Below are 17,305 nucleotides of genomic sequence, written 5' to 3'. Positions count from 1 at the left end.
AATAAATAGTATATTATATAGTAAACATCTCCAACACTTTTGTAACTGAGACATTTTATATTGTGATATTTCCCACCATGGTTCACAGTAACTCTATTTTTGACATCACTTCCTATCCCATTTTCCTGACAGATGTATTTTTACTATTTTGAGTAGATATAATACTATCAGTAATATTTTATCTTAGTAAGAATCTTTTGATCTAAGCATTTTTATTTTATTAGATGTTTGTTTAAATATTACCGATTCAACAGTAACAACAAAAGTTATCAAACAGGAACTTATATAATCGAGTCTCATCTTTACAAATAACTTTGTATAAATCTCAAATCCTAAAATTCGAAATAAAAAAAACTTCTTGTTACTTCTTAATTTTACTTTAAACTAAGTTACTTTGAAATGAACGCCTGTTTTCTGGAATTGCGTCTACATGGTTAAAATTGTAATTATTTGGAAATATATCAAATAAGAGGGTTAAAAATGCTATAATGGAACTAGCTAAAGGTGTAAGAATGAATATTTGACTTAATGTGCAGATGAAACTCTGTATCTGAATAATTTTTAATTTAATTTTTTAATAATACTTTAGTAATTTAATCGCTTTTTTTTTGGTTACCATAATAATTTAAGCAATATTTAAAAAGATATGATATATGCTATTAAATTGATAGTCATCACTAAGATCTACTGATCTTTCCAATATTCCTGCAAAGAATTTGTGAGGTTTAGGATCGGTTACTAAAATATGGATCCATAATTCATATTAAAGGATAGGAATTCCATTTACACACTATTTTTCTTTATTTAAAACTATAATAAATAATGTTGATAAGTCTAGGGTAACAAAGAAAATAGTATTACCAGAAGCGACGGAAAAGGGAGAGAGTATCTATAGTTGAATGAGGCATTAGGGCTAATTAATATTATACTTAGATTATATATATAGGAAGAGCTGACACAAACGCTTGATCAATAATATCGTACAGGTTTCAGCTAGATAGAAATACAATAAAAATTTATAGAAAGTGATCTAAATCTTGTTTGCTGATTTTCTTTCCATTAAATGGTTCATAAGATAAAAATCTAATGAATCATCGGTACTAGTGCAGAAGTTTTATACACTTGAATTCTGAGTAATGAGTAAGTTACTGTACTGCGTCATTAAGCGAAGGTTTAATGGAAATAATATATATTTGGATTTTCCCCTTTATTATAAGGCTTGCAGGCTGGGGAATTTTTGATAATTAAAGTCCCATTGGAATAGTCATCGGAATTGCATACCATACCTTGATTGCCTAGGATTTACATGAACTGGAAGAGCATATGAAGAAGGCCATAATGGGAACAACTTACGCTAGGAATATTGTTCTAATAAGTGTACGTATTGGTGTGTTTCACTCGGTTTACTGAAGTTTGTTTTAGGATAACTATACTAATGTGTAACTTAGGGAGTTGTTCAACTTTTGCAACTATGAATAGGATTAGCATATAGTGCAACCCTATAATTAATTTAAAGCCCTTCTTCTTTTGCTTTATGCTCTAAAATTATAAATAAATATTGCTTTGAAAATATTATCTATTGACCCTACGCTCTATTTGAGTTTACTTTTCAGGTTATCTACTAGGTTATTTCGAACAAAAAATGTATTATTATATTAACAAGTAATCTGCTTATAGGCCTCAGATCCAGGGATGTAGTAACATTTGGTATGTTTCAATGAGCAGTATGTACCAACATATTATGATCTACCAATAAGTAAGGTCCATTTATATACAAGTCTGAAGGGTTGGGAATGTTATACTGATACATACCGTATATTGAAACATACAGACGGATGGTGCATATTAGCCTTGAGGCATACTGAATTCTACGATATGACTGATATAAATGTACATATCACTGGAAGTTATTTTTTAAAAAACTGTGATATTACAGATAGAGGCTAGATCGAAATAGCTTGGTTCTTTTATATATCCAGAATATATATAACTATAGACAGAGGTTAAGCATTAATGGGACTTAGAGGAGTTCATATACAAGTTGGACTTCAGCACAGAGTTACGTGTCTTGGGTGACACGTTAGTATTCGTTAGAATACAACAAAACAAAGTTGACCTGTTGGAGTCAACAAAGAAAGATATTAAGTAAAAGGGAAAATATTGAGCAATAGTAACAGCAATAGAGGGTATGCCGGAATTGTCAATATTAAGCATAAATTGAAGTTAAAGTGACACAAACAAAATAGAGACTGACTATTAGCAATTGGTCAATTATTTAGCAGTTATTTGTATTAATTAGGGGTGTAATTTCCTTAGACTGGCATTAATGACTCATTAATTTATCTCATTAATTTATCTCATTAATTTATCTCATATATGGCTTTAATTATATGTGTTGATATGTTTAGTATTTTTTGCTTTATAGTAGCTATATCGGAGATCGATAAGCTTCAATCAGTGGGCATAGGTTCTTGTGTTTTGTAATTGGTAATGGTTGGATCCAAGCAGTTAATTATTGGTTCTATGCCAAAAACAACTATTATATAGTGATCTGGCTAGTATTTTACAGATGACTATAACCCTGATTATTCTTATAACTATAACTTACTTATCTTATTCTGTGTAATTCTATATAGATGCCTCATGGGCATCGCTTTATATACAAGCGAGTTTACGCGTCGCAACATGTTGATGCGAACGTCTCTGATTTAGTTAAGGCTTGTAAGCTCCTAACCCTTGACACAGCGTACTGAAAGTATCACTATGCCACAACAATGTTGTAAAACCGTCGAAGCGCCGTCGCCTTTCACGTAATACTTACAAGAAATCAGTACAAGAGAAGCCTCGAGAGAGAACAGATCAGCTGACCACAGCTGAGAAACAACTATTCAGCAGGTGTGGAACATCAACTGTAACCACTGAATCTGTACCTACTTCTGGTTCATCTCGGACACCTATTAGTAAGAATGACACCCAGGTTTCAATGAGTGTACCGTATCTTGTAACCATGCACCTAGAACTGTCCAGCTCCAAAGAAGTATATAAGGAGCATGTATAGATCAATATACTATTATATACTATATAGAGAAGGACCAAGGGGAGATACAATAATCTTGTGTAATACAACCTGTAACTACTGATCTCACTACCATCCGAACTCTGAAACACCATCGTTGTCCTGTTAGTCTCATATTACAAAAAACAATGTTGTAAACCAACTTAGGAGTACGATACACTTAAATAGTAACTACCAAAACTTAACTCAACAACCTTATTAACTTAACACCAGTTAATACTTCGAACTTACGAATAAAAATATAATTGTTGTTCTTTTTAAACTAAATAACTATGTGAAAGAATTATAAATTTATGTCTTAAGTCTGGAAAAGCTGGCCTTTAAATACTTTTCAAAGGTCAACGCCAGCTTTCCCATTTTACTTTAATTGGACTGTTTGTAAACTTACTTACAAGGGTAGGAGTGCCCAGTTTAAGTAATGCTGGCTAACTAGTAGAGATTATGCATCGAACCGATATTCACAGGTATGCAACTAGCAGTTGCTCAGTGTTATGTATAATTTCTAGTTAGCAACTTGTAGATGAGTATAAAGTTAATCTCGTCTACAACAAACAATAACAAAACATAGGAGGGTTGGCCGAGTGGTCTAAGGCGGCAGACTTAAGATCTGTTGGACGGTGTCCGCGCGAGTTCGAACCTCGCATCCTTCATTTTTGTGTTTGTAATATTTTGTCACGTGTATAAATCAGGATGACGTGATAACGGAATGAACATGTAGATTAACAAGTAAGTGAATCATGAACATAAATTCTATTTAAGAATCTAAAGCTAAAAGGAATAAACTAGACGGTTAAAGTAGAACAAAGAAGTAAGAACTAGAAAACAAAAGATGGAAGTGTATAGTGAACAAATTGGAACGTAATAATAATAATATTTAACTTACATAGGCTCAGGTATATAGTTGTTTAGTTTAATAAACGGTTTGTATTAAACTAGCAGCCAAAAAGATATACTACTAGGAGTAGCAAAGCTTAAAATTGTTACATTTTGTAACATCACGTGACCATACAGATATTGTTTTACTGGGTTTTCGGTGTACTGTTCTAAGATACTTAATAAAGTAAGTTATAGTATTTCCTGGAAGCTAATAGTCAATCTTAGGAAATTAAGTATACAGTTTTCTACTATTAATTCAATAGTTAGACTTAGTTCACTGCTAACAGTATATGTCACAAAATACTAGTTTTATTTTTTTAGTTCTATATAAGGTAATATATAGTTTATTCTATAACATAGTATTATGTACTTTACAATAATATGAACTAATGTCTTCAGTTCAGATATTGTTTGGACGTCGTGATAATATTTTCACGACTTATTAGTCCGGGTTACTATAGTAAATATCCGTCAGATATCGTAATGACAGGGATCTTTTTAGATAGGAAAATCGTATATTATTAGATAATTTAGACTTCACTGAAGTTTTAATAATTCAATTAACTTTTTCAAATTAATATTCAACTATATGTATAATATTTTGGCTTTTTTTATCTTCTTTACATCCTCTAATCCGTAAATGAATGTATTTAAATAGCTTATGTGGTAGTATGTACGCACTACTAAGTGCCAAATTTACTATATTAAGTTACACCAGCTTGCATAATTTTGTTTCTTTGGAATTAAAAAATTATTCCGTTTGTTTTGACAAATTAGAAACACTGAGTGTAATTGCATATCTAATAATATTTAAATTTGCAGGGTCATTTCCAATTGAGGTCACTATTTTTAAATACTTAAATAGTTTATTGTATAATTCAAGACAAAATAAACATCTTTATAGTGTTCCCCACCCTAAACCTAAGTAATTTATTCTTGTTTATTCTTTGAATGAGAAAAATATCAGAGATATTCATGAAGCCATACTTATGGCGGTTACTAAAAGAATAAAAATCTTTGTTTTAAAAAAAAAAATTTCAAAAATAATATCTTTAGAGGTTTAGCAATTATTAGGTAGTATTTTAAACATACAGAAGATACTAGCTACTAGATGAGAGTAATGTACTATCGAAATTAGGTCATTAAAAATAGATATTTATTCTATTTGTTAAGTATCTAATATATTTTTAAGCATACAGATCATAACAGGTAATGCTAGCTCTTGTAGATTTAATAATATCAAAATCCTTTAAAAGCGGGAAAATAGGTAATTTTAATTATAGATTTAATGGCAATATGTGAAAGAAGAGATTTATAATATGATATTAACTAATATTATAGCTTTTTATTGTTTTAAAAATAAACTCTAATATAACGAAATATTACAAGAAAAAAAATTGAGATTTAAAAAATGCAGAACAATGGGGTATTTTAAAATACATATGCAGAAATGAAATAATGAATTTATATAAATATTATGCTAGATATTATAGGGATTGTTATAAAAAAATGGATGGATATTATTAATATTGAATGCTAATGAATAATGAATAAAATTTTGTTCCTTTTTGAATAGAGAATATTGAGAAGTCCATAGAGTTGAAGATGGTTTAATTAAAAATTAAACTTAGTTTGTCTAAATTCTTCATATTCTTGCTCATTGATATCGTTGGACAAATCATCTTTTGCTAATGTTGCTCTCCATTCTCTTTCGAAATCTTCAACTTCTACCCACTGTTGAAACCAACCTTTATCTTTTAAGATATTTTTAACTGGAGAGCCAGCTACTGGAAAAAAATAACATAGAATGATGTAAGCAATGAAGCTAAATGCGTATCCCATCCAATAACTTAAGTAGTACAATTTCATAGCATTGGCAGAAACTGTGACGGCTGGAGCACCGACATCACCAATAAAGCCTGGTAAGTTTGGAGCAACACCACAGAAATAGGCAACTAAAGCTCTCCAGTTAATACCAAATCTATTACCATACATATAGATTGAACCCTTTTGTAAGGAATATAGATGAGTCAATTTGATGTAACCTCTTCTCACCACAAAATAATCGGCAGCGACAACACCAGCAATACTTGATAAGAAAATAGCATAAGCAGATAAGGCGGAGGTAAATTTAGAAGAAGAACTCATTAAATTCCAAGGACAAATACATAAAGCAATTAAGGCACAAAAAACAGAACCACGTCTAATGTTGATGAATTTTGGGCACAACGCACTTAAATCAGTACCACATGAAAGAGAATTAGCAGAAATATTGGTACCAAGTTGGGCAAGAGCAAAAACGAAAGATATTAAGAAAACACCTGCTCTAGTACCTTTGGTGAAGCTTGTTTCTAAAAATTTACCTAAAACATCAACTGGAGACCAGTAATTGATACCGTATAATTGAAAACCAGCAGCTGTGACTAAAATACCGATTAAACTAGTAATTGAAAATAGAACTGGAACACAAACTAATTGAGACCATAGGGCAGAGTTTGGATGTTTCGAAAATCTTGAAAAATCAGGTGCATTGACAACCATTGTAGCAAAATTTGCCATACAACTAATGATAGCTCTAACAAAAGCCCATGAGAAAGCAGAACCGTGTGGAATAAAAGTAGACAATGCACCTAAGGCGATTGTTCCATGAGCCTTTCTAATAGCCCAGATTAAGAAACCAAATGCTGCAAATGGAACTAAGGCTGCCTTAACTGTGAATAAATGTCTTATCTTGTGAGGTGGTACTAATAAAAATGGGAAACTGACAACCCAAAAAATGAAAAAACACATATATTCAAATGTAGTGGTATTTGGTGATCCGAAATGATTTGGAATTCTTTCCTCTAAATCCAAACCAAAGATAGACTTAAGCATTAAACCGACTGGGGTAGCACAAATCCAAGCTTGAACTGAATACCAAACGACAGCCATAACTACACGGTTAATAATTGGCCAGATAGAAAAGAAAATACCGAATGAAGCCCTGGCAGACACAGGGAAAGAAACATGATATGCTGAACCTACTCTGGATGCAAGAACCACAAATATACCGACAAATGTATAACCGATCCAAATTGCGATCCAACATTGCCACCAATTTAGACCTAGCTGCAAACCGGTAGCGGCAACTTGCCATGTGTTGATATTGAAACATTCTGCCAACCAGAAATAAGCAAAATTATACCAGGACCAAACTCTTCTTTTAGTTTCAACTGGTTTTAAATCATTATTATAAAGAAACGATTGTGTAAATGAAACACCTTTTGTGGACTTGTCAACCACTAAAACTTCATTATAAAACCATTCCCAACGAGAAGAATATTCTGTTTTTTCATTTCCACTAAGTGAATCAACTTCTTCGAGAGAAGAGTCCTCATAAAAGGTAGTAGTAACTTTTCCATTATTTTTGCTTGAAACCTTTGAAGCAATTTCTAGGTCATTTTCAAATGAGCTAATGTCATCATTTGTATTATATGGTTCAAAGGAATTGTAATTATTTAAAACTTCAATGTTTGAAGTTTGAGTCCTAGTAGTTGTTGTAGAATTTTTGTGATTAATCCGATGCATATTTAATAGTATAATTATGGGATTGGAATTCTTGGCTTTACTCTTCACATTAAAAAACAATTAAATAATGATGATATACGGAATAAATTCTATAGGCAATATGAGATATGGTTGATAATATGAAAGATAATAAGCTATTTATACTATTCAGGTTGTCACCGTTGGAAAAATTTTGAAAAAAGTTTTCTCCAACGGATGACTCTGGATATAGGACATTTGCTCAACTAAAATTGTCATGACATTCTTCATAAGGAATTTTCACCATCGGAAATAATCGTTTACCTAAAGGAAAGCGAGATCGCCCAGAGAATTTTTCCATTCTGAGAAAATCTCGGATTGTCTTGACAGATTCGGTAGAAAATGAAGTTTGAGGAGAAAATCTAAGATGTGAAAAAAACTTATTTCCGATTTTCATACTGAGATCTAGAAACGGATATTGTCGTTTTCGTAATTTAGCCGTAGGAATAAAAAAGAAAAAAATTTCATATGGACATTTTACTCGGAAATAAAGCCTAGCATTTTTTGTCCTCATAACTTTACCTTTTAGAACATGTGTCTGGTGTATGACATATTCCAGAAGAAACAATGATGAAGTATTAAACTTCCAAATATAGGTATAATCTACACTTCAATTTTTGCCCCTCTTGCTTGAGAATGTATTTTTTACAAATGTCTTAAGACTTATTCAAATGTTAAAGATACCATAAAGACCTTTAGAAACTTTGCCTGATTAGTAGTGTGAAAACTTTTGAATATCTCCGATGGAAAAAAAGTTCAAAAACATTTAGGTCTCGAAAATATATGGATTTTGTCATTCAAGAAAGTTCTTTAGAGATTGAAATTAGCATACAGACTTACTTTCAGATAGGAAACTTATATCAATTTACTACTTCTTAAAAAATAGGAGTAACTGAACTCTAAGGTTGTGTGCAAAATAGTAATATAGTACTGCGTTAAGTGTAGATTTATTTCTTAAAAAAAATGAAATACTCCGAGCTCTTAAGATATTTATTCTTTATCTCCAAGATTATAATATTTGCCGTTGTGTGTATAGACAAGTGTGTTTCCTGCAGTAATAGTTAATCTTGACTGACGTTTCTTGAATGGGTATAATCTAAAACATACCATTAGCTTGAGGGTTATAAAAAGAAAAAAATTAACAGGTTTGTGAAAAACAGTTAAAATATTGATTATGTAAAAGGTAAAACATTATTAAAATATTTATTTAAAGTTAATTATGTAGTTGTTATTTTGATCTATAATATTAAGTAAATTGAGATGATTAGAAAATGAATTAAAATGTGAAGTTAATGCACGATAAGTGAATGAAATAATAAAAAGGGTAACTTAAAGAGATAATGAGGCATTTAAAAGCAGTTCTTAAAAGGAACTATGCCAGGGTATTAAAAGGTGAGAAAATTTTTTTTTTGATAATCTCTTTGATAATTGTAGAAAAATTAATTTTTCTTGAATCTCTTTAAAATAGCACTAGGGTTACCTAGAGAAATCTTTCTAACGTGAATGATGTAGTACAAGCCAACCATAGCAAAGAAATTGAAAATGATGTAAGCCCAGAAGAAACCGAAGTTTCTCCATAAGTAACTATATTTGGAGCTCACATAAGACAAATATTCATCACCAACACTGTAAACACAGTAAGCACAATTTGATGTATCATTTGGATTCTTAATGTAACCAGAGTTAGTTTGGAAGAACTTTTCCATGTATTGACCACAAGTTTGACCACTTGGTGGTTCGAAATACGACAATTCAGATTTAGTACAAATAACTGGCTTTTTATGTAGCATAATACCCATTAAATTTTGAACAAAATAAGTGTATGGAGAAGCTTTCCACATGAAGGTCCAGAAAGTAGGCATTAATGAGGCAGGTTGAACAACACCACAGAAACCTAACATAAATGACAATAATAGACCCATGATGACATTAGCAGATGGTAGATTAGGGGCAACATAAAGAATCATTAAACCTAAACTGACATAAAATAATTGGAACATGATACAATAGTTCAAATAGTAAACAGCAGATCTTGAAGCTTCAAAGAAACTTCTTAATGGGAAATACATGGAAACGAAGAAAATAGCAGAACAAACGAAATGGTATGGAATCTCACAGATATATTGAGTGATGATAATTAAAGACCAATGGAAAGTGTTAGATTTAGATTCTCTAACTTCGAATAAATCTCTTTGAGCGATCGCACGAGCCTGGATTTGATTCATTGCAGGAGCAGATTGAACAATTGACATAAAGGCAGCAAATAATGAACTTTGTAAACCTCTATAAGAAGTACCGACATTGAAAAAAGTGAAACCAATAAACAAACCACCAACAATGTGTAACATCAGTTTAGAAAAGATATAGTGCATACTTCTCCAGAAAACAACTTCATTTCTCCACAAAACGTGTCTGAATTGATAGAAATATGAAGTGGCATATTTAGAATTAGAAACAGTACCAGTTTCTGGTGGAGAATTGTGTAATTCCTCTAACATATGATCAATTTTGATTCTATTTTCAGCAAATTCGTGGGAATTCTTCCAAACTTCATGCCAATCTTCTTGGACTGAAGCAGTTGCACCAGCACCAATAGCTTCTAAAATATATTCAGCAGGATTTTCTGAAGAAGTACATTTTCTAGCACCATTACGTTCAAAATATTTCAATAAAATATCTGAGTTTTCACCGATATCACCAAAGTAAACAGTTTGACCACCTTTCTTCAATAATAATAATCTATCAAACTGTTCGAACAAAGTAGCAGAAGGTTGATGGATAGTACATAAAATAGACTGACCAGCATTAGCCAATTTCTTTAATAATTGGACAATAGCCCATGAAGATTGAGAATCTAAACCAGAGGTAGGTTCATCCAAAAACAATAATAAATCAGGTTTGGCAACCAATTCGACACCAATAGACAATTTCTTTCTTTGTTCCACATTTAAACCACATCCAATAGCGCCTACTAAAGCTTCGGAATATTCTTCCATACCTAGAACTTCGATAATTTTTTCAACATAAGCCATTTTTTCTTCATCTGGAACATCTTGATTACGGCGCATTCTAGCTGAAAATTGTAAAGATTCTCTTACGGTCATTTCAGCGACATGTAAATCTTGTTGTTGAACATAACCGGCACGTCTTTCAAAACTTGCATCAATTGGTTGACCATTTACTAACATATCACCAGTAATAATACCTACATTTCTTTGAGCCAAAGTGTTTAATAAAGTAGTCTTACCAGCACCGGACTCACCCATTAAGGCAGTCATAGTACCAGGCCTACAATAACCAGAAACGTTATCTAACAGTCTTCTCATACCACCGTCATAAGGAATAGTGTAGCAGACATCTCTCCAAATAAAAATACCAGTACTTTCTAAGCCTTCCAAATTAGTATCATCGGCTTCTTCTGCTGGAGTAAATTTTTCTTTATTTTCAGAAATGTTTATAACAGCATTAGATTCGATATCTTCAACAGTTTCAGTAGGTTTGAAACCCTTTTTAAAAATTAAAGCATCACCACCACTCTTGACAGGTCTTTTAATTTCAGTGACAATAGCTTTAATTCCAATATAACCGAGTAAGAAACACCACATAATACCGAAATTTCTCCAAGTATGTTTATATTGATATCTATATTGAGTTTTCAAGTAATCATCACCATTAACCCATGATTGACCTGGCCTAGAACCAGCAAAGGCACAAACTTTTTCATTGGATGCCACATCTTCATAACCTGGACCAGCTGGAACTAGAGTACCACCACAGTCCATATGTCTACCATGGAATTCTGCGTTCAACATAGATTCGAATGAATATTGTATTGGTAGGATATAAGCAATCCATTTAAACCAAGGATGCATTTTAGGTAATTGAATCATATAAGTGGAGTACATGGAAAGAGCCATCATTAAGATACCCGCAATAGAATTAGCTTGAGCAATATCATCACAACCAGCAGATATCATTTCAAATAACCCATTGATAGCTTCTGAACACATTGATAAGAATAAGTAGCAAATGAAGAAATTACTGGCAGTTCTATGTAAACCAGATAAGAAGAATAAAACAATGAAGAAAATAGTTAAACTGATCATTCTAAATGGGAAAGCAGACAAAGTACTGGCTAAAGCTTCGGCAGCAGGATGATATAAGGAATACCCCTTGTGCTTTTGTAAAATTGGTCTATGTTCGAAAGAAATATTAGCCAACCCCATTAAACAATAGTATAATAATGCAAAATATAGGACACCACTTCTTGAGAAGGCACCATTTGTAGTAGATGGAGAGTTATAATATAAAGAACCTGTAACGAAAGATTGAATCAAAGCTGCAACACAATTGGTGACTGTGTATGATTTATTACCATAAATTCTTTGGAACCCACGGATGGTACATAATTTAACTTGTTCTGGGAATGATAAAGTATAATAAGATTTCTTTCTTGCACCTTTGGCCTTTTCTTGAGACATGGAAGATTTATAATATTGTCTAATTTCATCAGTATTTACGGATTGATTATAATCAACGATATCTTGTTTTAATTGAGCAAATTCTGGGGAGTTTCTCCAATATTCTTCAAATTCAGCAGAAGTACGTGGGACACTAGATTCAAAACCAGGTCTAATGACATGGTAACCCTTTGGGTCTGTCAAGGCCGTTAAAAATTCTGCGGTGACTTGTCTACTTGGACATTCATACCCCATTCTATAGAAATAATCCTTTGCGTCACGGATTTTACCAAAGTAAATTTGTTTACCTAAATATAAGACTGTGACTTTATCGAAACAATTATAAATGTTTTCACTGGCTTGATAAATGGTGACAAAAGCAGTAGATTGTTGAATATTAGTCATGATACGAATGGCTTCGGCGTATTCTAAAGCTGTAGAAGCATCTAAACCTCTAGTGGCATTATCCCAACAATAAATGGTACCTCTTGCAGCTAAAGCTTCAGCAATGGAAACTCTCTTTCTTTCACCACCAGAAACACCTCTAACGAAATCATTACCTACCAAAGTATTATAAGTATGTCTTAAGCCAAAGATTGTTGCATATAAATCTCTAATGAATGCAATATAATCACTTCTTGATAAGTTATCCACTCTAATGGCAGGTGTCTTACAAGCAATAGCGAAATCTAAAGTTTGTTGAACAGTCAAATAGGGGAAATGGACATCTAATTCACCGTTATAAATAACATCTGCTTTGTAATTTTTCATCATTTCAGATTGAGGAATACCATCGTAATATATTTCACCTTCGACACCCCCAGCAAATTGATCGATTTCACCAGCAGTAGTCTTTAAGAAAGAAGAACAACCTGCACCTGGTCTCCCCAACACAAGAACCATTTCACCTGGTTTGGCCAAAACATTAATATTTTGAATAATCTTTCTAATTTTTTTATTTTTGGAGTTTCTAATACCTTTGTAAATGGTGTATGGTAAGGTCAGGATATCACCAACAGTTTGGCCTTCTAAGGCAGAGGCATCAATACCATCGGCACAGACTTCTTCTAAAGTGACACCTGATTTTCTTAAATGGATACCTTGTTCATTGGCGTTATTGACCATATCTCTAATGATCCTTTGAGCATTGAACCCTGTTTCATCATCTTCATTGGTGGTAACTGTATTAAATATTTCGTCTGAATCGTCAAAATCCCCATCTCTTGTGGTATGTTTCTTCAACTTGGCGGTATATTCATTAATACTCTTAGCCATATCATCAGTGACTATGAATTTTTCATTTCTGGAATGATTAGACATGACTCTCGAGATAGTTTCTTCAAACGTAGACTTGGCATGGTCATCTTCGACATGTGATGAGCCATTACTGTTTTGTACTCTCAAGGCACACTTTTCCTGTAAGTTGACACTTTCGGAATTCGAACCAGTCCCGTTGTAACTTTCCAGTTCCAATTGAGAGCTATCCGAGGTAGATCTCGATTTCGACCAACTCATTGTATAGGTAAAAATTAAGTGAATGTGTGTAACGTAAAATAAGCTTTTTCTTAATCTATTATTTTGTAAAAAGTACTAATATGATTTTCTTGTGAATCTTCTTAAACCGTATTTAAAATAAAATTTAAACAGAAAAACAAAAGCAAAAAAAAATACGAAAAACAAACAATAACGATGCTTTTCTTTAGTATTTATTGATGGGGTTATTAATAATAGAATATTCTTTGAATCAAAGTCCCTGTAACAAGTACCTTTAAAATCAAACCTTGTTGGTTTATATATAAAACCTTTGACTCTATCATCCTTATCCAAAGGCCTAAATAAAAATTCTTTGCATCATCACCAAACAGGAAAGATTTCACTTAGAACCTAGCCCAGTAATCTTTAAATTCTTTATTAGAATCGTAATACTTAGCCGTTACCCAAAACGTTCTAGCACTATTCTTAGGCACCAGAAAAATTTCTTCTTTCCAGGACAGGCTGAAAGCCAATTGGCACCACATCTATTACTCAGCCAATCTCCGTTTTCCGTAGAGCTGGAGACATTTCTAGAACGGAGAATTTTCTTATTTCCGTCTTACGTTGTAAATCCATAACCATTGCCGCATCTCAGGCCCAAAACAGTATCCACAACACAAACAACCCCAGAAATACCGGCAGCATAATTTACATACGTCCGCGGAAAAAACAAGCACTAATTCCGCGGCTCCGTTCTCCAGATGCGGAGGTTATGCGAGCATTTGAGGAAGGAGCCGCGGAAGCAACCCAGAACGGAACCAAGTTAACGGCCGTAATATTATAGCCGCGGGTTTTTGAGTAAGGATCCATGGCTCCATGGCTCCATGGCTTTTTCTGGTCTTTTTGACCAGTTGCTGTGGTAACAATGTTGGTAGTTATTCCGAACTAGGCTTTGCCAAGTGGACCTCAGAAGGTGCGGTAGAGAGCGCCGTAGAGGGATATTCCGGAGTAGCACGTGAATGTATGGCCCATCTGTCCTATCAAATAATAGGCCAAGCCATTCGTCCATAGCAACTCTTTGATTTGTATCAGCTAAAAAGATAACAAGCTATTCCTATAATAAATGTGAACAAGAAAATCTGATGTTACTAAGCCTCGAATATCGAAGGCCTTAAATGGCAATCGCAATATCGCAACCGGAGTCGCAATCGCAGTGGCCTATAAGATTGTGATTAGATATTAGCATTGACGTTTGATGTTTGCTTTTAAGATCGGAACTGTATCTCCTCTAGAGACATTTTTTTAATGTCTATTTTTTTTATTTATTGTTTTATATTTACGTGTTTGAGTGTTCATGTTTGGCATCACTAGTAAGCGGCGGGGTCTATTTTGAACAGAGGGGGTCTTTTTTTTCTTTTTTACTTTTTTTTGTATTCTGGTTTTTCATTGGCTCCACAAAATTCTCCGAGCATCACTGACCTATTCGGGAAATCACGGCCGTTTCTTGTTTGGCCGTGTGTTGTCCGGCAATGCGTGACCGAGAATGCTAGTGAAACATTAGTACACCTGCATAGAATGGACACGATAATGTTAAAAAATAAAAATGAATATATATTACTAAAAAAACAATGTACATACTACTAAAACATTACACCTCATAAAGAAAACTGCCTCTAGCAGGTCTTGATACAATCGTGGCATTCTCAAGCTCTTCTTCATTAATCTGTGGGTATCTTACCTTGTAAAACTCTTCAATTAAAGCCTTCCTGACTTTTTCGATTTTCTTTGTGTCGTTGGGTAAAAGATGAATCGTGCATCCACCCCAGCCAGCACCTGTTAATCTAGAGCCATATGACCCATTAGCTAATGCAATTTTACATAAATCATTCAATTCGTTACTGGAACATTCATATAATTTATCACAAGATGCTTGAGATTGATTCATCAATTCACCAAATTCTTGACAAAATTTCTCTTCTTCTTCTTCTTCGTTCCCTTTGACTTGGTTGTTTTTAAGATTATTATTTGTATTGATCATCAATTCTAGTGTTTTCAAAACTCTTAACGATTCGCTAAATACATGTTTCGACCTTTGATATAGTTTTAATAATTGGAATCTAATGGGGAAAACCATTAGGAAATCCCTGGTAAATTCCTCTCGAGAGCAATCTAAGGCATTAGAAATATCATTCACCGTATACCCAATTCGTTTCTCGTCTGTATTAAAACATTCCTCTACCAATTCTAACATTTTTGTCAACCGACTAATCCCCTCTTTCAGATCTCCGTTCCATGGTACATGCTCATTATAATATCGGGCATAATATGCATCCATGAAATCTCTGAGATTGCCCTTATCCATGCCATTATCTGTAATCTTGTTGGGGAGTCTGATTTGGAAGAAATTGGCAAGTACACTAGCCGCTATAGTGACTTCCACTACTCTTAGATTATAATTTGTAGGAGCCGTTTCGTATTTGTTGGATACTACTAAACTATTTGCAATTAAAAATGTAAGTTCATTTCCAATTTTTTTCTCAGTCGTATCGCTACCATCCTTAGTAGCGTTGCTATTTTTAAAAGTGGGGAATTTAATAGGTGTGGCTTTCAATTTAGGTTTAAATTCTACATATAATGCATGATCCAATTCCCCAAATATGGAGGCGGCTTGATCCATCCCACCGTTATTCACCCCAACATAATGTTCTGCAATAACGCAAATCTCTGTTAGATCATGTTTTGAAATCCTATAATCTTTCCCCGTATTAGCTCTTATAATTGCCATGGCTACAGCGCAAGTAAAGGCAGCAGATGATGATAATCCACTACCACTAGGTACATCACTTTTACAAAACACTTTTAATCCGTATAAAGGTTTATTATTGAATCTTTCTGGAAATTTTTTCTTCAAATATTCATGTGCTACATAAAAACCACATTTGAAATAATTAGACCAATCAGATACTGATGGATCAATTGTAATATATGACCCATCCAATGGTAAATCGAATTTCCTTTGGGCAAATTTATGATCATCATTAGTTAAAAGAATCGATGGGTTACTTGTCAAAGATTCATTAGAATTAGTTTTACTATTTTCCTTATCTTCATCTTCATCTTCATCATATTTTAATATCTTAATAGCTACCAACATGGAAGGATCAATTGCCATTGGTAATACAGAAAAATCAACATAATCAATATGTTCACCAATTAAGTTAACCCGTCCAGGAGATCTAGCAATAAAATCAGGTTTGCATCCATAAATCGATGTAAATTTATCAACCACTTTTTGACAGCTTTCTATCAATTTAGACGATAATGAACTCAATTCATTGCTATCTTGTGCATGATAAACTGGTACAGACATTTTTATTTTTTTTTGAACACTCTTAATATTTCCTATCTGTAGTAAAAAAAATTTTTTTCAACAGATTTTTTTTAACTATTTATTTCGTATTCTTTTTTTTTTAAGAAAAAAACCTTTCTTTTCAAATTCTATTTTAGGGAGTGGTATTAGTTAGGTCAAATATATAATATCAATATATCTTTTGTAAATAGTTACTCCAAAGGTATATTAGCAATATTGTCTATTTTTCCTTTCAATTTATTTTTCTTATCAAAGAATTCCTGTTAGCTTCTCGAATGTTTGGATACCTGAATTAAATTATAACAAAAAAATATTGACCTTTTTTTTTTCTTTTATTTCTTCAACCGAAAAAATTCAATAACTAAAATCGTGAAAAAATGAATGACACTTTTTTTATACTTATACAATTGTAAACTCTAAGAATATCACACTTCCCCTCCAGAACTTTTAAATAGCTTTTCTTCT

The 17,305-nt window shown here is 32.8% G+C and overlaps 3 protein-coding genes and 1 non-coding gene across 4 annotated transcripts; 1 reads left to right on the top strand and 3 right to left on the bottom strand.

Annotated features, from left to right (window-relative positions):
- The first annotated feature begins 3,643 nt into the window (after positions 1-3,643).
- Positions 3,644-3,726, top strand: TBLA0Gtrna7L. The gene has a single exon. It is a non-coding gene; the product is annotated as a tRNA-Leu (tRNA).
- A 1,840-nt stretch (positions 3,727-5,566) lies between these two features.
- FUR4 (uracil permease) lies at positions 5,567-7,519 on the bottom strand (the record flags this gene model as incomplete). The annotated part of the gene is made up of 1 exon (XM_004181691.1): positions 5,567-7,519. The coding sequence occupies one exon, from the start codon at positions 7,517-7,519 to the stop codon at positions 5,567-5,569; it is 1,953 nt and encodes a 650-aa protein (XP_004181739.1).
- A 1,457-nt stretch (positions 7,520-8,976) lies between these two features.
- TBLA0G02820 (pleiotropic drug resistance family ABC transporter) lies at positions 8,977-13,512 on the bottom strand (the record flags this gene model as incomplete). Its single annotated transcript, XM_004181690.1, has 1 exon — positions 8,977-13,512. One exon carries the CDS (start codon positions 13,510-13,512, stop codon positions 8,977-8,979), a length of 4,536 nt encoding a protein of 1,511 aa, XP_004181738.1.
- Positions 13,513-15,118: 1,606 nt separating this feature from the next.
- Positions 15,119-16,840, bottom strand: TBLA0G02800 (uncharacterized protein; the record flags this gene model as incomplete). Its single annotated transcript, XM_004181689.1, has 1 exon — positions 15,119-16,840. One exon carries the CDS (start codon positions 16,838-16,840, stop codon positions 15,119-15,121), a length of 1,722 nt encoding a protein of 573 aa, XP_004181737.1.
- Positions 16,841-17,305: the final 465 nt, after the last annotated feature.

This window comes from Henningerozyma blattae, chromosome 7 (assembly GCF_000315915.1).
Source record: "Henningerozyma blattae CBS 6284 chromosome 7, complete genome".
NCBI lineage: Eukaryota > Fungi > Ascomycota > Saccharomycetes > Saccharomycetales > Saccharomycetaceae > Henningerozyma > Henningerozyma blattae.
This window is presented reverse-complemented; position numbering and strand designations above follow the sequence as displayed.